This window comes from Acanthisitta chloris, unplaced genomic scaffold (assembly GCF_000695815.1).
Source record: "Acanthisitta chloris isolate BGI_N310 unplaced genomic scaffold, ASM69581v1 scaffold22208, whole genome shotgun sequence".
In the NCBI taxonomy this organism is placed as follows: Eukaryota; Metazoa; Chordata; class Aves; order Passeriformes; family Acanthisittidae; genus Acanthisitta; species Acanthisitta chloris.
The window spans coordinates 49,955-65,179 of NW_008687933.1; the positions used below are offsets into that span (position 1 = coordinate 49,955).

General features: G+C 34.7%; 1 protein-coding gene across 1 annotated transcript in view; it reads right to left on the reverse strand.

Moving 5' to 3' along the window:
* The window catches only part of DACH1 (dachshund family transcription factor 1), a gene marked incomplete at both ends in the record, with an annotated part of 164,402 nt that overhangs the window by 11,857 nt on the left and 137,320 nt on the right, over positions 1 to 15,225 (reverse strand). Inside the window, one exon of the mRNA XM_009080840.1 lies at positions 1,525 to 1,676. Within this exon, the coding sequence (XP_009079088.1) occupies positions 1,525 to 1,676 (152 nt within the window). The remainder of the gene's footprint in view (positions 1 to 1,524; positions 1,677 to 15,225) is intronic.

Sequence of the window (15,225 nt, forward strand, 5' to 3'; positions counted from 1 at the left end):
ATAAAAAAGTCACTGGTTTCTTCACAATGTTGTCTCTTATTTTAGCTTTGCACTCCAGTTAAGATTTTTTATAAGAATGGTGGAATTTCACATTCACATTTTCTGTAAAACAAAACTGATCACATTCTTGGCAAATTAATCCTGGTCATTTATCCTGAAGTAGTGCAGCACTCTCACATTCAATCACAAGATTAGCTAACCTGTTGATGCTGAAGGCTTTGCTCATTAAGTTGCTGTCTGGAGACACTGAGTGCACACATTTGTCAAAAAAATTACTAAGAATTTTCTGTACATGCATGCACAGCTAAAACATTACATACTTTGCTACCTGCGTTTCTACCTTTAGAAAAAACACTTTCTTTACAGATTGCAGCAGATATGTTAGAAAAATGGTGACTGTTGTCAAATTACCTTGGTTCATGATTTAAATATTTAAGAAGCTAGGTATCAGAATTACAAAAAGCAAACATAAAGATGCTCTTTCAGACCAGGCAGATATAGCAATACTTAATCCTTAAAGAGCAGTATTTTTCCATTATTAGATCTCAAAACATGACCAATGAATGGATCATATACTTTTCATAAAACAATTTTGAAGTGCCATAAACTTTAATGAGATTGCTTAAGAAAGTAAAGTGAGCAGGATTTGGCCTGATTTTATGTATTTGCAGGAACGAGTAGGGAAAAATATGGTGACAAATACATTAGAAGTTAGTAGCTGCCCAGATGAGGCTTATTTGGAATGAGTACAATATGGCTGCAATATTTCTGGCACTATCATTCTGCTTCTGCCTGTAACATAGAACCACATTGTTGCAAAATTTGCATGTGGGGAACACATGATCACTGAATTTGTGGACAAAATAAAATTATTTTAGCAGGAAACACTAATGACTTGGCTTCAAGCTACATACTAGTGTATACTTTCATATTTGAATTGGGCTCTACTGTACACACAACAGACATCATGACTACCGAATAGGAAATCTGCATAAAATTTGGTAATACCCTTTGAAGTCAATTCTTTGAAGACAGTACTTTAAGTGAAATGAGCTTATTTATAAAAGAAGTGCTTTTCATAAATGCTTTTATAGGAGACACATTTCAAATATCTTTAAATATCATTTCCACCGTGGCACTCCAGCAATTCAAAATAACTATTTATTAAAGAACTGTTCTTCTGTTTAGTAAATGAGATAAAGTTAAACAGTAAGATACATTTCATTAGCCTGTAATAAAAAGAGCATTGAAGACAAATGTTGTTAAACACACCAATGTAATTTACATTGAATTTTCTGCTCTGGTTTAATATACAATCTGTATTTTTATGTACTGTATCTGACAGCTTCTAAATTCATTTGTTTGCTGTGGTTCCTTTAAAATCTAAATTACTACCAAGTTTCAGTAAATTAGTTGATCCAAATAATCTTATGAACTGATTAAGCTAGAATGGTTTTATTAATTTAGACAAATCTGCAACTGGCTCCTCTCCATCCCTTTAAGCTGATCTACAAAAAGTCCTACCTGGATGTTAGTCAGAAGGGTCTCTATGGAGGACAATCCATCAGGGAATAGAAAAGGAGATGGAAAACCTGGAGGTAGTGGTTGCCCATGCCCAGTTAGAGAAAGTTTGTCAAGGCTGTCTCTTGCGGTTGGTGTGGAGAGCGGGGTCTCATCTGTATGTGATTGAAACAAAAATATAGAACAAGTTACGCTTGTCTGTTTTTATTAGACCTCAGTAATGGCTTCCCTAGTGGTTTCCAGAACATTTATTGCAAATTGGTTCCTGCTATCAGGAGAAAATGCTTTCTGCTGAATTTTCTTTAATGAAAAAGCTGTGGAGATACAACAAGATAACATTAATGAGTAACTTTATAAGCCTTTTAAATGCAGTCTCTAATGAGACTGAGTTTACAGTGCCATAGAATCTTTTTAAAACAAATATTATCTCACATATACTTGTGATAATATATTCTGGATGACTTTATGGGCACCTTCCCAATTATCTCATTTTAGTTCGTGTTCTATTTGGATTGACAATAGAAGATTTTCTAGCACAACATATATTTTGTATATGAGAAGTATTTGAATACGAGGCTTCCCATAAAATTAACCCTTCCCACTCATAATGGTTTCTCTTACAGCTCAGAAGATTTTGCAGCACCAAGAAAAACTACAGCTCCTCAATACATTTTTTCATCAAGAAAGTACACCTGATTCCCACAATTAAAACATGCTCTGAACAATACATGAAATTAACAGCATGGTAACAATCACTGGCCTAATTTTTTTAAGCTCAGACATCTTCTAACAATTAGTGCTAAACTCCTTAGTGGGATCTTTGTAACAATCAGATCTGATCAGTTCTGACATCACAACGGGAAAAAACTCCCACAGCTTGAAGACTTCGAAGATTAAAGTTTCACAGATTATCTGTGATCAGATTAAGAAGTGAAAAAAAGAAAAAAAACCCCACAATTAATAGAAACTTCAATACCCTGGTGGGGTTTTTTTTTTTACTTTCTGAAATATTTTTAGACTACTGTTGATATGATATGGAAATTTAGGTCAATTTATTTGCACCAGATGTTAATCTGTATTATTGAAAAGGAAAACTATCTATACATATATATAGATACATATATATAGATACACATATCTACACATACTTCTCTTACCAAGGGCACAGTCATTAACTGATGTACCTCAGTACATTACAAGGACATCAAAATGTACTCTAGGTATTATGCAGATCTCAGAGCAGCTATTTGACTACAAAAGAGTTTGTCATACTTGGTCTTTTCCATTTGGGCTTTGATCATTGTAAACTATATAGGTTTTGGGTTAGTTTGATTTCTATATATTTAGTTAGTTATAGTTTCGATAATAATTGTGTTTCTCTATTTATTCAGTTATGTGCATTAGAATTGTATAAAAAAGTTGATCCTAGTTTCCTAAAAAAGAGCTCTCTCTTGGACTGAGTGCAGTATTTTCCTAAGTGGACATAGTCTAGAATCATGAAAATCAAAATCTGCAGTAACAAAGGGGTTAGAATGTAGGCTTTGATGAACTCAGGATCAGAAAAGCATAACTCGAAGTCCCAGTTAATTCCAACAGTCCCCATCACCATTACTCCAGAAGGAAGCAATCTGTCTCAATGATACTCAGCTGCAGATTTCTTGTCCCATCTCCTCACCAGCTCTGTCATGCTTGCCAGCATTTACAGTGATAAACCTCTCTCTCCCACTATGTCCTTCCACAGAAATACCTGAACAGGCATTAGGACATCCCCTTTGCTGGTGTGACTTAGTTCCTTCTATACCCAGTGGAAAGAAGCGGACACCACTTTAAGGTATTAATACATCTGCACAGGCACCTACTGCAGGAAGAGGGAGATCTTCCTCCAGAAGTGTCTGTTGACTGTAAGAGAAGCCTAAGATGACTAGCTCAGATGGCAAGATCTGTTTTTTCAGCTATATTTAAGTTTGCCAGTCACGTCACAAAGCGCTGAGAAAAAAATGGCGCTGGATTACCGAACAATTTCCTACCCACCTTACTGAGATTCAAAGCAGGCTCTGAAAAATATACAGATGGATCTTCTGTCCTTATGCTACCCCACAGCAGCATGGATAGCTCTGTAGTAATTTTTTAGTGACATACTAAAATTTTGCCCTAAATATGTTTTTTTCCCTACCAACTTTTAATATATTACAGAAATATTCACCATTTCATTAGAAAAAATAAATTAGGTATGACTGGGTACTGAAAACTATTTTGTTGTTTTCAGATCACCCTGCTAGTTCAATTTGTCAAATCCTATTCTAGTGTGAAAAATCATTACCAAATGTTTTTTTTCCAAACTGCTGTCAGAATAGTTATGCTTTCATTAACAAAAAGAAACAACCTGAAAGTTAAACAAAACTGATTAAACAATAGATTAATAAACACTACACAATATTATTGCATAGCTGAAAACCTTTTTTTTTTCTCTGCTGCAAATATAGCTTTTCCAAATGATTTCTACCCAACAATAAATAAAAAATGAAAGAAATCAAAAAATTAAAAATCCTCTTCTCTGTTACATCACTGAGTTTTTTTGGCTAGAGATTTCTCTACATCAGTGGTTTCAATGAAGGTATTGCTCTTTCATGGTATAGCAACAGTCAAATCACTAGTATGCATGGTGAAGTTAATTCATATAAATCAGAAAGGAAGCTGAAAAGAAAAAATTTTCCTCTAGATTTGTCAGAAAAATGGACCACTGACTTCTTATATTTTCTAGGACTACTTGGAATCTTACTAATAAATTAGGACTAAAATTGTCAAAATATTTTAAAATACACTAGATAAAACTGACCCACTTAAAAATTCTATAAGCCTTAATTTACTCAAAAGCTGCTATCTCAAAGCAATTGTTGAGATACAGAAAGCTCCTAACACAAGTCTTGTCATAGAATTTAAACAAGGGGTCACATTTTTTTACTGTATTACTACCTTACAATTTATTTAATATTAAGCCTGCTGTACTTCGTGCATGCTCAAAGCATGTGAAGTTTGCAAAGATTTTTTTAACAATGTGTGGCATGGTTTTGCAATAGGCAAAGTAACTCAAAAAAAGTTAAATGGTATTGACTGAAAATAACATCCAAACTCTTGTGTTATAATAAATAACAGAAACAAATTTACACTGAAGGGTAAGACTAGAGAGATGAACTTACAGTGAACTTATTTTAATACAACGTCAGCTCAGAAAAAAAGTCAGACTAATGTGACTTTGTTTTCTTGATGTCCCATGTGAAATAAACTTTGAGTGTGAGTATGTTTGAAACAGAGCAAATGTACATATTATACACAGGAAGCATGGATATTTGTGGATGTGAGATAAGCAATGATTGAGGGAATCTTGAAAAAATGCATTTTTAAGAAAAACCACATTGTAAACACAGCCAATTAAAACATAACTGCATATCTTAGTAGCAAAACAATATGACCTCTTGCCTTTAAAACATTCCTGCAGAAGTCCTCTTTTCTCAATAGGATGAGATATCTTTGTTTCCAAATAATCATTAGCCTAACATCTTTTAAACTGCTGGAAAGGAACTATTAACATTTCTGTTAACCTACTAGCAAAGCAATGCTGCAAAAATGATGAGCCCTTGCTGGGAAACAGAGATTTGGCATTTTCAGTGTGAACACACCAAAGGAAGCGTTGGAAGACAAGTCAGGGCAAAAGGGGAAAGAGGGTCAATCTACAACTCCATTGTCAAAGTGGGGAGCACAACAATGAAAAGAATAGGGGAGAATAAGAAAGAACAAGGCAGAACAAAGAAGTGTCTGGGTCTGCCTTGGCTTGTGCTGGGAACTGAAATGTTATAAATTAACAAATAAACAAGGATAGGACAAGCTGTTACCCAAGCCTCTACAGTATCTCAGCAGAGATGAATATGTGTCTTGACATATGACTAAATCACCATAATAGGCAAGTCTGAATGTGACACATATCTTTAAAATATTTGTAAATGCTGCAACCACTCCATCCATTGTTCCTCAATTTCCAAAATTCACCTGGTTTTGTTCAAACCAGATTTTATCTGTAAACAGCAGCTGGTTTGGGCCAAATACAACAGACATATTTCACTGTATTTGGTTTGTTGCCATTCTATTTTATTCTTTCACCAGATAACATGGAAACAGACATCCTGAAGGCTGTGACAGCTATTTAAACAATAATAGATGAATAGAGGTAGCCATTCTCGTCTTTGTTCCTAAAAGCAAGTAGGATAAGTTCAGATCGGTCACCAATCAAACAGGTATTGCCAGAATTTGAAGGCAAGCAATAATAGCTGGCTCAAATAAAAATACTATACGGATTACTGCCAGTCTGTAATCATTTGATGTTTTTATGTAATGCATCTTGATGCTTTCCTGTTCTCTGCAAAGTATTTCACATATATTTGTTCCTAGCGCAAGCTCACTCTTACCGTTTGAATGATGAAAGAGGATTCTGTTTCCACTTTCTATCACCATAAATCTGGCGCATACATTTTTGTAGAAACAATCTATTCTATTCGGCTTTATATGATTTTGGTTTATATTGTCAAACACTCTTTAACACGAAGTTTTGTTTCACCTTCCCCAGAGTTAGAGGTTTCAAGTGTGAGAAGCTGCTCTTCTATTTTAATTCATCTGTAATTGTTGATTTATATCAACTCAAAAGAACAGGGGGTCCCATGTCCTGAACTGAAATGTTTACTAACTTCAGGCAGATTTAAAATGTAAAAATAAATAAAATCCTCTTGCTCAATTCTTGCATCATTTTGCCACTTTTTCGATTTGGTCATTCAAGGTTCACCGTGCACATAGCTGGGGGCACATGAGATGACTGTGAAGGATGATATGAACTGTAAAAGGAATTAACTGAAACTAACTCTTACAAAACCTTTTTTTTCTTAATCTACAGTTTACTTTACAGTTCTCCAGGACACCCAAATACCCTGAAATGAAAACATTTGCAACTGTGACAGCTGGAAACCAGGGGGGGAATATCTAATATTCAAATAGACCGACTCACTGGTTGTTGTTTCTGTAACATTTCAAAGGGGCTGATGCTGTCACAGTTAACGGTACCATTGCAAATGTTGCCCACTGAGTTCTGATTCTTGGGTTGGTATGTTTGCCTATTATTTGGCAACTTAGCAATGTAAGTTTGGTAACTTACCAATATGCCTAAAAGATTAAAAGCCTACATGGAACAAATCATAGCAACTGAGAATATATTTCTTGGACGTGCACATTATGCACAATGGCTTTGTACCTGATGCAGTGCCATATATTTGTGCAAATAGGTCTTACAGAACTCATGCATCTATATGTCAAATCTACCATTATGGACCATTTTGTGAGTAGCATGGCTTCTAAATATGCATACCCTCACTTGATGTAGAGGACTACAAAGGAATAAAAGGACATAAGAACTTAGTTTTACATGTCCACTTTAGAGGTCTGTTTATATGCAGGACTTGCCCATCAACAGTATGACTCATATTTACTGACAATTCTATCAAATTTTAACCCCTGAAAACATAATATTCTAAATTTATGCTTTTTGGATATCTTTTTTGGAAAAGAGAGTTTGAATGGATAAATTTCTAGTATTTGTCTAATCCTTTTAAAGAACATGCAGTGTCTACAGATCATTCTTCACGGTTGCACAAGATCATTGATCATGCTGCAGTTGGAGTTGTCCCCATAATAGCAAGTTAGAGCCAGATGGAGAATCACCTCTTGAACACAACATTTGGGACATCTCTTTCTCCAAGGTTCAGTGATATCCCTACTATGATGATACTTTGTAAGCCAATTTATCTATAAGCACAGAGGAGGAAAAAAAAGGAACACATTCCTATCTGGAAGAAGGATGTGGAGGGTTGGAAACAGGGATGACTTGACAAGGAGACAGGGAGTAATTAAGAAATGAGGAAATAGGCAAGTTGAGGAAATGGGAAAGAAAGATACTCAAGGTGGCCAAACACTTTGGAAAGGGACAGTAGGATTAAGACTGTGTGCTGAAGGAGGAGAGGAGAAGGAGTGTCCAGGAGCAAAAAATTTATGCTGACTTAACAAGAAATAAACATATGTTGTACAAGTAATTCTTGCAGTATTTCAAGAACTTCAGTTGAATGTAAGTGAAATTAACAGCTGTCAAAGCAAATATATAAAAATATGTTCCATGAAGATCATGTATTTTAGTTTTGTTAAGGAATTACTGGTATAACATCACCATAAATAAATGGAAAGAGTTGGCAAAATACATCCAAAAAGCAAAAATGTAATTAGTGGTGATGTTCCAGCTGTGAGGATTTCTTCAGGCTTTTTGGACTAGATCAAGTTGAGTTTATTCTTCATTTTACATGTCCCTACGAGGGCCTCAGAGTCAATCAGCACAACTTATCTAATTTTCTCTTTCAATAAAAGGATTATTTTAATAACCTTTATCTTATTTTGCAGTCCATTACTGATTAAGGCTGGGTCAAGCAGTATTGGCTGATTTATTTATTGTAAGGATTTGACAATATTTCAGAATAAATTATCATTCATACTTTTAAACAAATGCATTTTATCATACAATGGAATGTTTAAATGTCAGTGGTACTTCTATTCTGTGTACTTTGGCATCATAACACATAATGTGCAAAACAAAATTATATGGTTTCTCTCTTCCTATAATAAAATGCATCCTGTTTAATCACAGAATTTTTCACACAGTTTCTTAAAGTGCATAGAACGATCAGGAAAAAAGAAGAAATGGGATAGTCAGAGATGATTCTGCATATATCTGATAATCATAAAACACGTATGTCTTGAACACCTGACATTAACTTACATTTGTTAACTCTGAAGAAATCAAGAAACTAACTCTAAACTCCTCAAGATAAAATTATGGTTTAAAAGGTATGCTAAATATTTTTCCTGGTTTTTAAAACAATACATTAGTATAAAACAAAGGTACCTTAAAATATTATAACCTGCAGTTCTTAATTATGAGAAGCATGTCCATTTCTTTTTCTAAGAACCTTATATGCTACTGGCAGGGATCAGATGCATAGTAAGGCCATCTGTGCTTTGGGTACTGAAAAAATATAGATGTATTTAACCGGTTCATGTCAAACATCCCAATTAGTACTCTGCTTATTCCACTCCGCCAGCCAGGCAACACTGAGTGCTAAAAAGAATGTTTCTTGGCTTCGTAGCAATTCTATGAGAACTGCCTATATGCATATGTGTATGTGGAGGGTTGTTCAAATGTGTCTCCCTATAGGTTCACAAAGGTCATTCTCAGCTTTTTCTAAAGTCATGCTGAGGGGTGTCCATGATCATCTATGTAGCAAAGGGATATCTGGTTAGGAAATCAAAATCCATCCTTCATGAAACTAGCATTTTAATCTTCTTTACTGCACTGGCTCAGAAGCTGGCTCCCTCATTCAGGTATCCTGATCATACATCTATCTTTCCTAAATATGTGACGAATCAAACGATCAAGCCAAATACTTTCAGTCTAAGCTAAATTTCTGGTTAGCATCATATTTCAAATTCGGGACTGGACTTTAAGACCACATAATGAACGTATTTTACACTAAACCTCACATTTTCAAAATTATTGACATAAATATGCACATCTAAATGATAAAAACACTACACCAGGCGATACATTCACAGCATGCATACTTTTATGCTGTCTGTTCCTCCCTATAACTGCTTCCGTATGGCCACTGCAAAATGCAGAGAAAAAACATTACACAATGTAACAATAGCATTTTGCTAGATTTTATTGGATCATTTCAATGGCCACATGATTGGGAGTAATAATCCTCTGGACATGTTTCATGAAAGTTGAAAAACATCTATTATTTTGGGATTTAAGGTGATTTAAAAATAAGGAATATCAGTAATATTAGCATTTTTGTCATTGTCAGCGGAAATAACACCACTTCTCTTTTGTAAGCATAACAGTAGTAAGAAGGGAATTCTTGATAAGAGCACAGCTGGTAACTTGTAATTCTCTGAAGATGAAGGTTTTATGGTAATACCTGAAACTGCATTGAATTCAAACTGGTTTTCTTGCTCTGTGCTAATAATTCTAATATTCATTCTCTTCAGGGGAAAAAAATGTCAGTGTTTGCAAGGAGTCCATATCTAGCCATGTTGCAATTATGGGGAACTAAGTATTAACACTCCTGCTACCTTGTCACACGGCCCATGTTCTTAGTAATCTGCTGACAGCATGAATCAGATGCCCAAACAGGAAATGTATATATGGTAATGTGTCTGAGCAACACTCATCAGCTGTCATTCATTCAGTAACTCATAACCTGTCCCATACCCTCATCCCCAGAGTGCTGGCAAGCAGATGAGGTTGACCAGGCATGCTTGGCATCTGGTGTAAAGTGGCAGCACAGAAGTAAACAGTACTGCGTTTCACAAAAAAATATGTCAGAGAAGTTCAACAGAGAAGACAAAAGAGGTTTAAACACTTTGAATGTACACCAGCTTATACCTGTTCATCTGTCCCAGCAGAAAAATATTTATCTGTCAGCATACGTAAAACTAGATCTACTGATTAACCTAAGTGACTTGTTTAACTGAGTATTCATACAGAATATGTAAAACTGGATCTACTGATTAACCTAAGTGATTTGTTTAACTGAGTATTCATACAGAATAGCATTATGTTTCTTCTTATAATAACAGGAGAAAATAACACATTTTAGATAAATATAAAAAATGTTCAGTCATGGTGCTTTTTGCAGAAACCCAATACTCAAAGAACATGTATACTGATATTCTCTTCACTTTCCTGTTAGATCCTATTGATGACCATGATTTTAGTAATTTCTTTAACAAAAAAGGATACTATGAATTACCACTAATACTCGGAATGACAATACACGGATCAGACCAGTGAATAAGATAACCAGTCTAAAAATGCATAGCAAGAGAGAAACACACTAAGAAAAGCTGTTACTAAGCTTTTGCCTTGCCAAAATTCCTGCCCCAGATGTATTAGTGCCAAAGATGTCAATAAAATAAAATAAGCAGGAATCAAGTCAGATGGACTCAGCTGACACAACTATATGGGGTTACTGGGCAAGAGGTTCAGGAATTTATGAACATGCAAGGAAAAGCTTCAAATGCTTTGGAAATGCAGGGGAAGAAACCCTGCGTTAAAAACAAAGTACCTAGGCGACTCTGTTGGTGCAGCCCTGCAGTCAGGCTTCTGAGAGCTTAAGGGAACAGGTGTTTTACCACCAACAGTTCAATAGTGTCTCATCTTTGCTTAAATGCCCAAATGGCAACACACATTTTTTACAGAAATGTATGATCAAGTAACACCAAGACCTCGACCTTTCTCACCACTAATACAGCAATTGTTACAGAAAACAAAAGGATGTGAAGCATCCCATTTTGACAAGTTCTCACCAGGAAGGGTGCAAAATGAGTGAGTTGCTTTAGTATCCCGGAACAGTATAACTTAGTGGCTTCCTTATTTTGGGGGGCTAACCCCCCTGTATTTGCATAAGAGAGCATATTTAACTCACTTTCTAATATTATCCACAATATTCTTTTTTAACAGATATAATAAACATCCTTAATGTGTCTGTCTATGGAATGGTTCCAGTACTCAGATGCAAATGTTGTAGACAGTAATTGATGTACACAGTTTGGATTATATGGTTATGATATCCTAATAGAAATTTGGCTGTCTGCCTATGGGAATTCAATATCAGCTTCCTAGTTTATAGCATCAGAAACAGTCCTTTACAATATTATAGCCACATTTCTCAACCCATTGCCTATAGATTATATCCTAATGTCTGATTTTCACAGAAATCCATAATAATAAACAATCAAAATCCCTAAACCCCAGAGTGCTCAGAAACAAAATTCAGAATGAAAAGGCAAGCATTTTTACATCTGATATGATTTCTCTTGCAATTCATTCATCAAACATCTGCAACAAGCTGCCAGAATGTGTCCATTAGTGAGATTTCTATAGCATTCACTAGCTTAATGCTCACTGATAGAATAATGCAGAAGTTTTACCTCTAATGTTTTCTGCTCCATTTGAGACATCCACTTTAAAGTGAGATTTGGCCTGCATGTGTCTTCATGTCTTAGAATATGTAATTTATGCAAATATATCAGAATACATAATAGAGAAGACAAAAAACCCCCATCCTTTATGTATTTACACATTATGGGTCACATTCAGCACTGATTTAAGAAGATAAAAAAGTAGTTTGGAGTCATCATGCAACATGGATCAGTTTGGTTTACATTAAATACAGAAAATTAAGGTACCTTACACTGCAAACTTGCCATATACTTGCTGACAAATTAAAATCTTTTCTGGGATCCAGCTCAAAACCTTCATGCAAATTTCATATTTCATTCAGCCTTTTATCTATATCACAATAGCAAGGAAATATGCACTGCAACTCCACTACAGGGACAGATCTTCTTACTAATTCTGTTTCACATCAAAATTTCTGTAAATGTTTCAATGTTCATGCCAGCAACATAATTGAAAAAGTATTTATTTCAGTCCTTAAGCAATTATAAATGATATGTAATAGAAGCAAAGTACAAATTCTAAAAGGTTTCAAAGATTTTTCTAATTTATATTTGTGATAATTTATATATGTGATAACTGTACATAAACAAAACAGGAATCAAAAGATGGTACTGTGAAAAGAGTTACTGCCTAAACAAACTGAAACAAATTGCACAAGTTTTATTGTCTCAACCTGATGATCTCATTATATATTTAGGGATAGTACTTTTATTCAGTATCCCAAGAGTAGGTTGGCTTTTGGCCCAGCTAGTAAAATAAGCAAGTGCTGCATCAGGAAACGACCACCCTGCATGGTTTTGCGAACTGCTGCACCCAGAAGACTGACATGAGCAAGTCACAGCAACTTAAGTGATTTTTTATTTTGGTTTTTGAAAAGAAGCCAGTGCTACTGATGAAGGCTGCTTGTCTAACAACTTCTAGTATAATTACAAAAAATTTTAGTGCAATGAGCTCAAAAGCTAAAATCCAAATTCTTCTTAATTATTATTTTCAGAATCACTTTACTTTGTCTTCTATTTGTCCTAGCTCTTCTGCAGCTCAGCTTATTCTACTGCTTCCTACAATTTTTTCCTTGCATCTCAAACATTTTTCTTAGTAATACTTCTTAAGTTTCTTTGTTTCAACAGTTTCTCCCCCTTCCAAGACATGAAGAAATTAGTTTGCTTGTTGAAATTGCAAGACTAGAGAAGAAAAAAATACAGTTAAAGGAAAAGATTGTGACAGAAATCTGAAGGGACAAATCAGCCTAAATAATCTATTTGCAAAAGAAAGCAGATCTTGACTTCTTTTCTCCTTATTCATTTTCACATGTAAAACTGTGAAAACAGGATCTAAATCACTACAAAGCCAGATAAGAAAGCAGAAAATAATGTCTTAAAAATACATCTTTGATTTATGCTCCTTTTCTCTGTATTTTGATATAATCATAACTAGAGTGGTCCTGATCTGACTTTTGGGTTGTTTTTTTTCCAGAACAAAAGTATAAATAATTTAAGACAATACAATTCTGTTTACATGGGAAAGTGTAGGAAGGTTCAACATTAGGTAGGTCCAGTGGTTTGATAATGAGAATTTTACTATATTACTTTACCATGTCTTTGGTCTATAAAAGAAGACACCACTGCGTAGCATTATACTCTTTGTATAGGGAATAAAGTTGAATCACTGATATAATCTAATGCCTTATCTCAAGTCCCCGAAAGATTAAGAGCACAGAAGCCATCTGTAAGACTGGGACTTGCCTCACAACTCTTACACAGTCTGCTAGATTTATGTTTCAGGTTCAGAACAAGATGGAAAAGAAACCCAAAGGAACACATTCAGAGAAATCTTGCTTTAACCCTACCACTATTTTTGGATGTTCTCTCTTTGTACAGCATTAAGGGTGGTATTGTACAGTCCCATTATACAACAGATGCTAAATGCAAAGTAAAATAGTCAGTTGTAAATGATTGATGATCCTCTTTACAATTTCAAAATAAGCCCTGATTATTTATATAGTTTTGGACACTGGTTGAAAGCATTATACTAAACCTAAACAATTGATCCATTTTTCAATGGCTTTTGTGTGTAATGTATTATGTATGTTTTTACATTCTTCTGTGTAAAAGGCCCTAGTGTACAAGAAATGTTTAGAGTTTTGAGTGCTCCACCCAGTCCATATGGTAGGTTTGCTCAGTGTGTAAGACCTACCTTTTTCCACCAGGTCCATATGGCAGGCTTAAGCTAGCCAGGGCCTCTATCCTCCACAGGGGCCATATGGCAAAGATTGCTCCGTGAACACTCATTTACGTTCTATTAATATTTCACATGTCTCTAGCACATAGACATACATGCAGACATATATGAACTGATCAGATTGAGTAGAAAACAGTTGGCTCCTGAAACTACCCACATAACCAATAGACCTATGACTGTATGATACGAGATGTGGAATCTGTTCCTTCAGTTTTATTAGAAAACTGAGAAGTAATATGTAAAACTGACAAAATTATTTGATAAACTCATCTAATGGTTTAAAATATTTTGACATATTATTATTTAATTATGCTAACAAACTGGTACACATTAATACTGATATTAGTTTCTAACATTTCTAACATTACAGTACAAGAATGGAACCAAATCCCTTGAATTCACCCACTAACAAAGGATGCATAGTATAGATACTGAAAATATTTGTTTAAAGATTCAGCTCTGTGCTGTCCTACTAATAGCAGGTTTTGAGCAGCAAGCGCTCAATTACTGTATAGAAACAAACTGGCAATAAACCAGGGAAAAAATAATTTAATAGAGACAGTAAACTACATGCAGAAAGATAACAATCTATAAGTGACACGTAAATAAGTTTGCAGGCACAAAACCTCTACCCTTAGTACTGGAGTAAAAGGAAAAGAGTATGGTCTGAGAGCCATAGTATCTTCTTTCTACTGGCTGCACATTTCCTGAACCAGTAGAAGCAGATACCACAACATGAGTAAAACAGTTGCATTGGGTTGGATGACTAAGGACACAGATTTAAAATCAAATGAAAAAAATGTAAGACGGCAACTCTAAATTGTAATCCGTATTCTCAAAGTAATTACTCTAAAATTGATACATTGTTATAACGTTTACAACTCAATCCAAAGCTTTCCTGCAATTCTGAAGTAATTTAGGAACCCTCAGCATCTTATTTATACAGGAAAGATGGAAGCAATTTGTAACATGTTTATGAAAGTTTTATTGTACCTACAATCTGATTTAAGAAATGGAACAATATTCCCCAGTAGTAGAAATTTTACAAACTACTTTTACTGACTTGAAAGTCAGAACATTAGGAAATATAAAAATTATAATATATTGTTTTTATTCACAGGATTTATAGCGCTTTCATCTGGTTTCCTCTTGCTTCAGTTCATGTAAATAACCCCAATGTTGTCACATGAATATTCAAATATCGCAAAGAACTATCAGTGTTGAAAATAAATATCATAAAGAATTCAGAGCAAGTATGCATGTACATGCTCTCACAGTTTATTTTTGCATATAGCATTTATGTTTTCCTCTGCAAACAATCAATAAAACATGGAAGAGTTTTCCACAAGGAACTG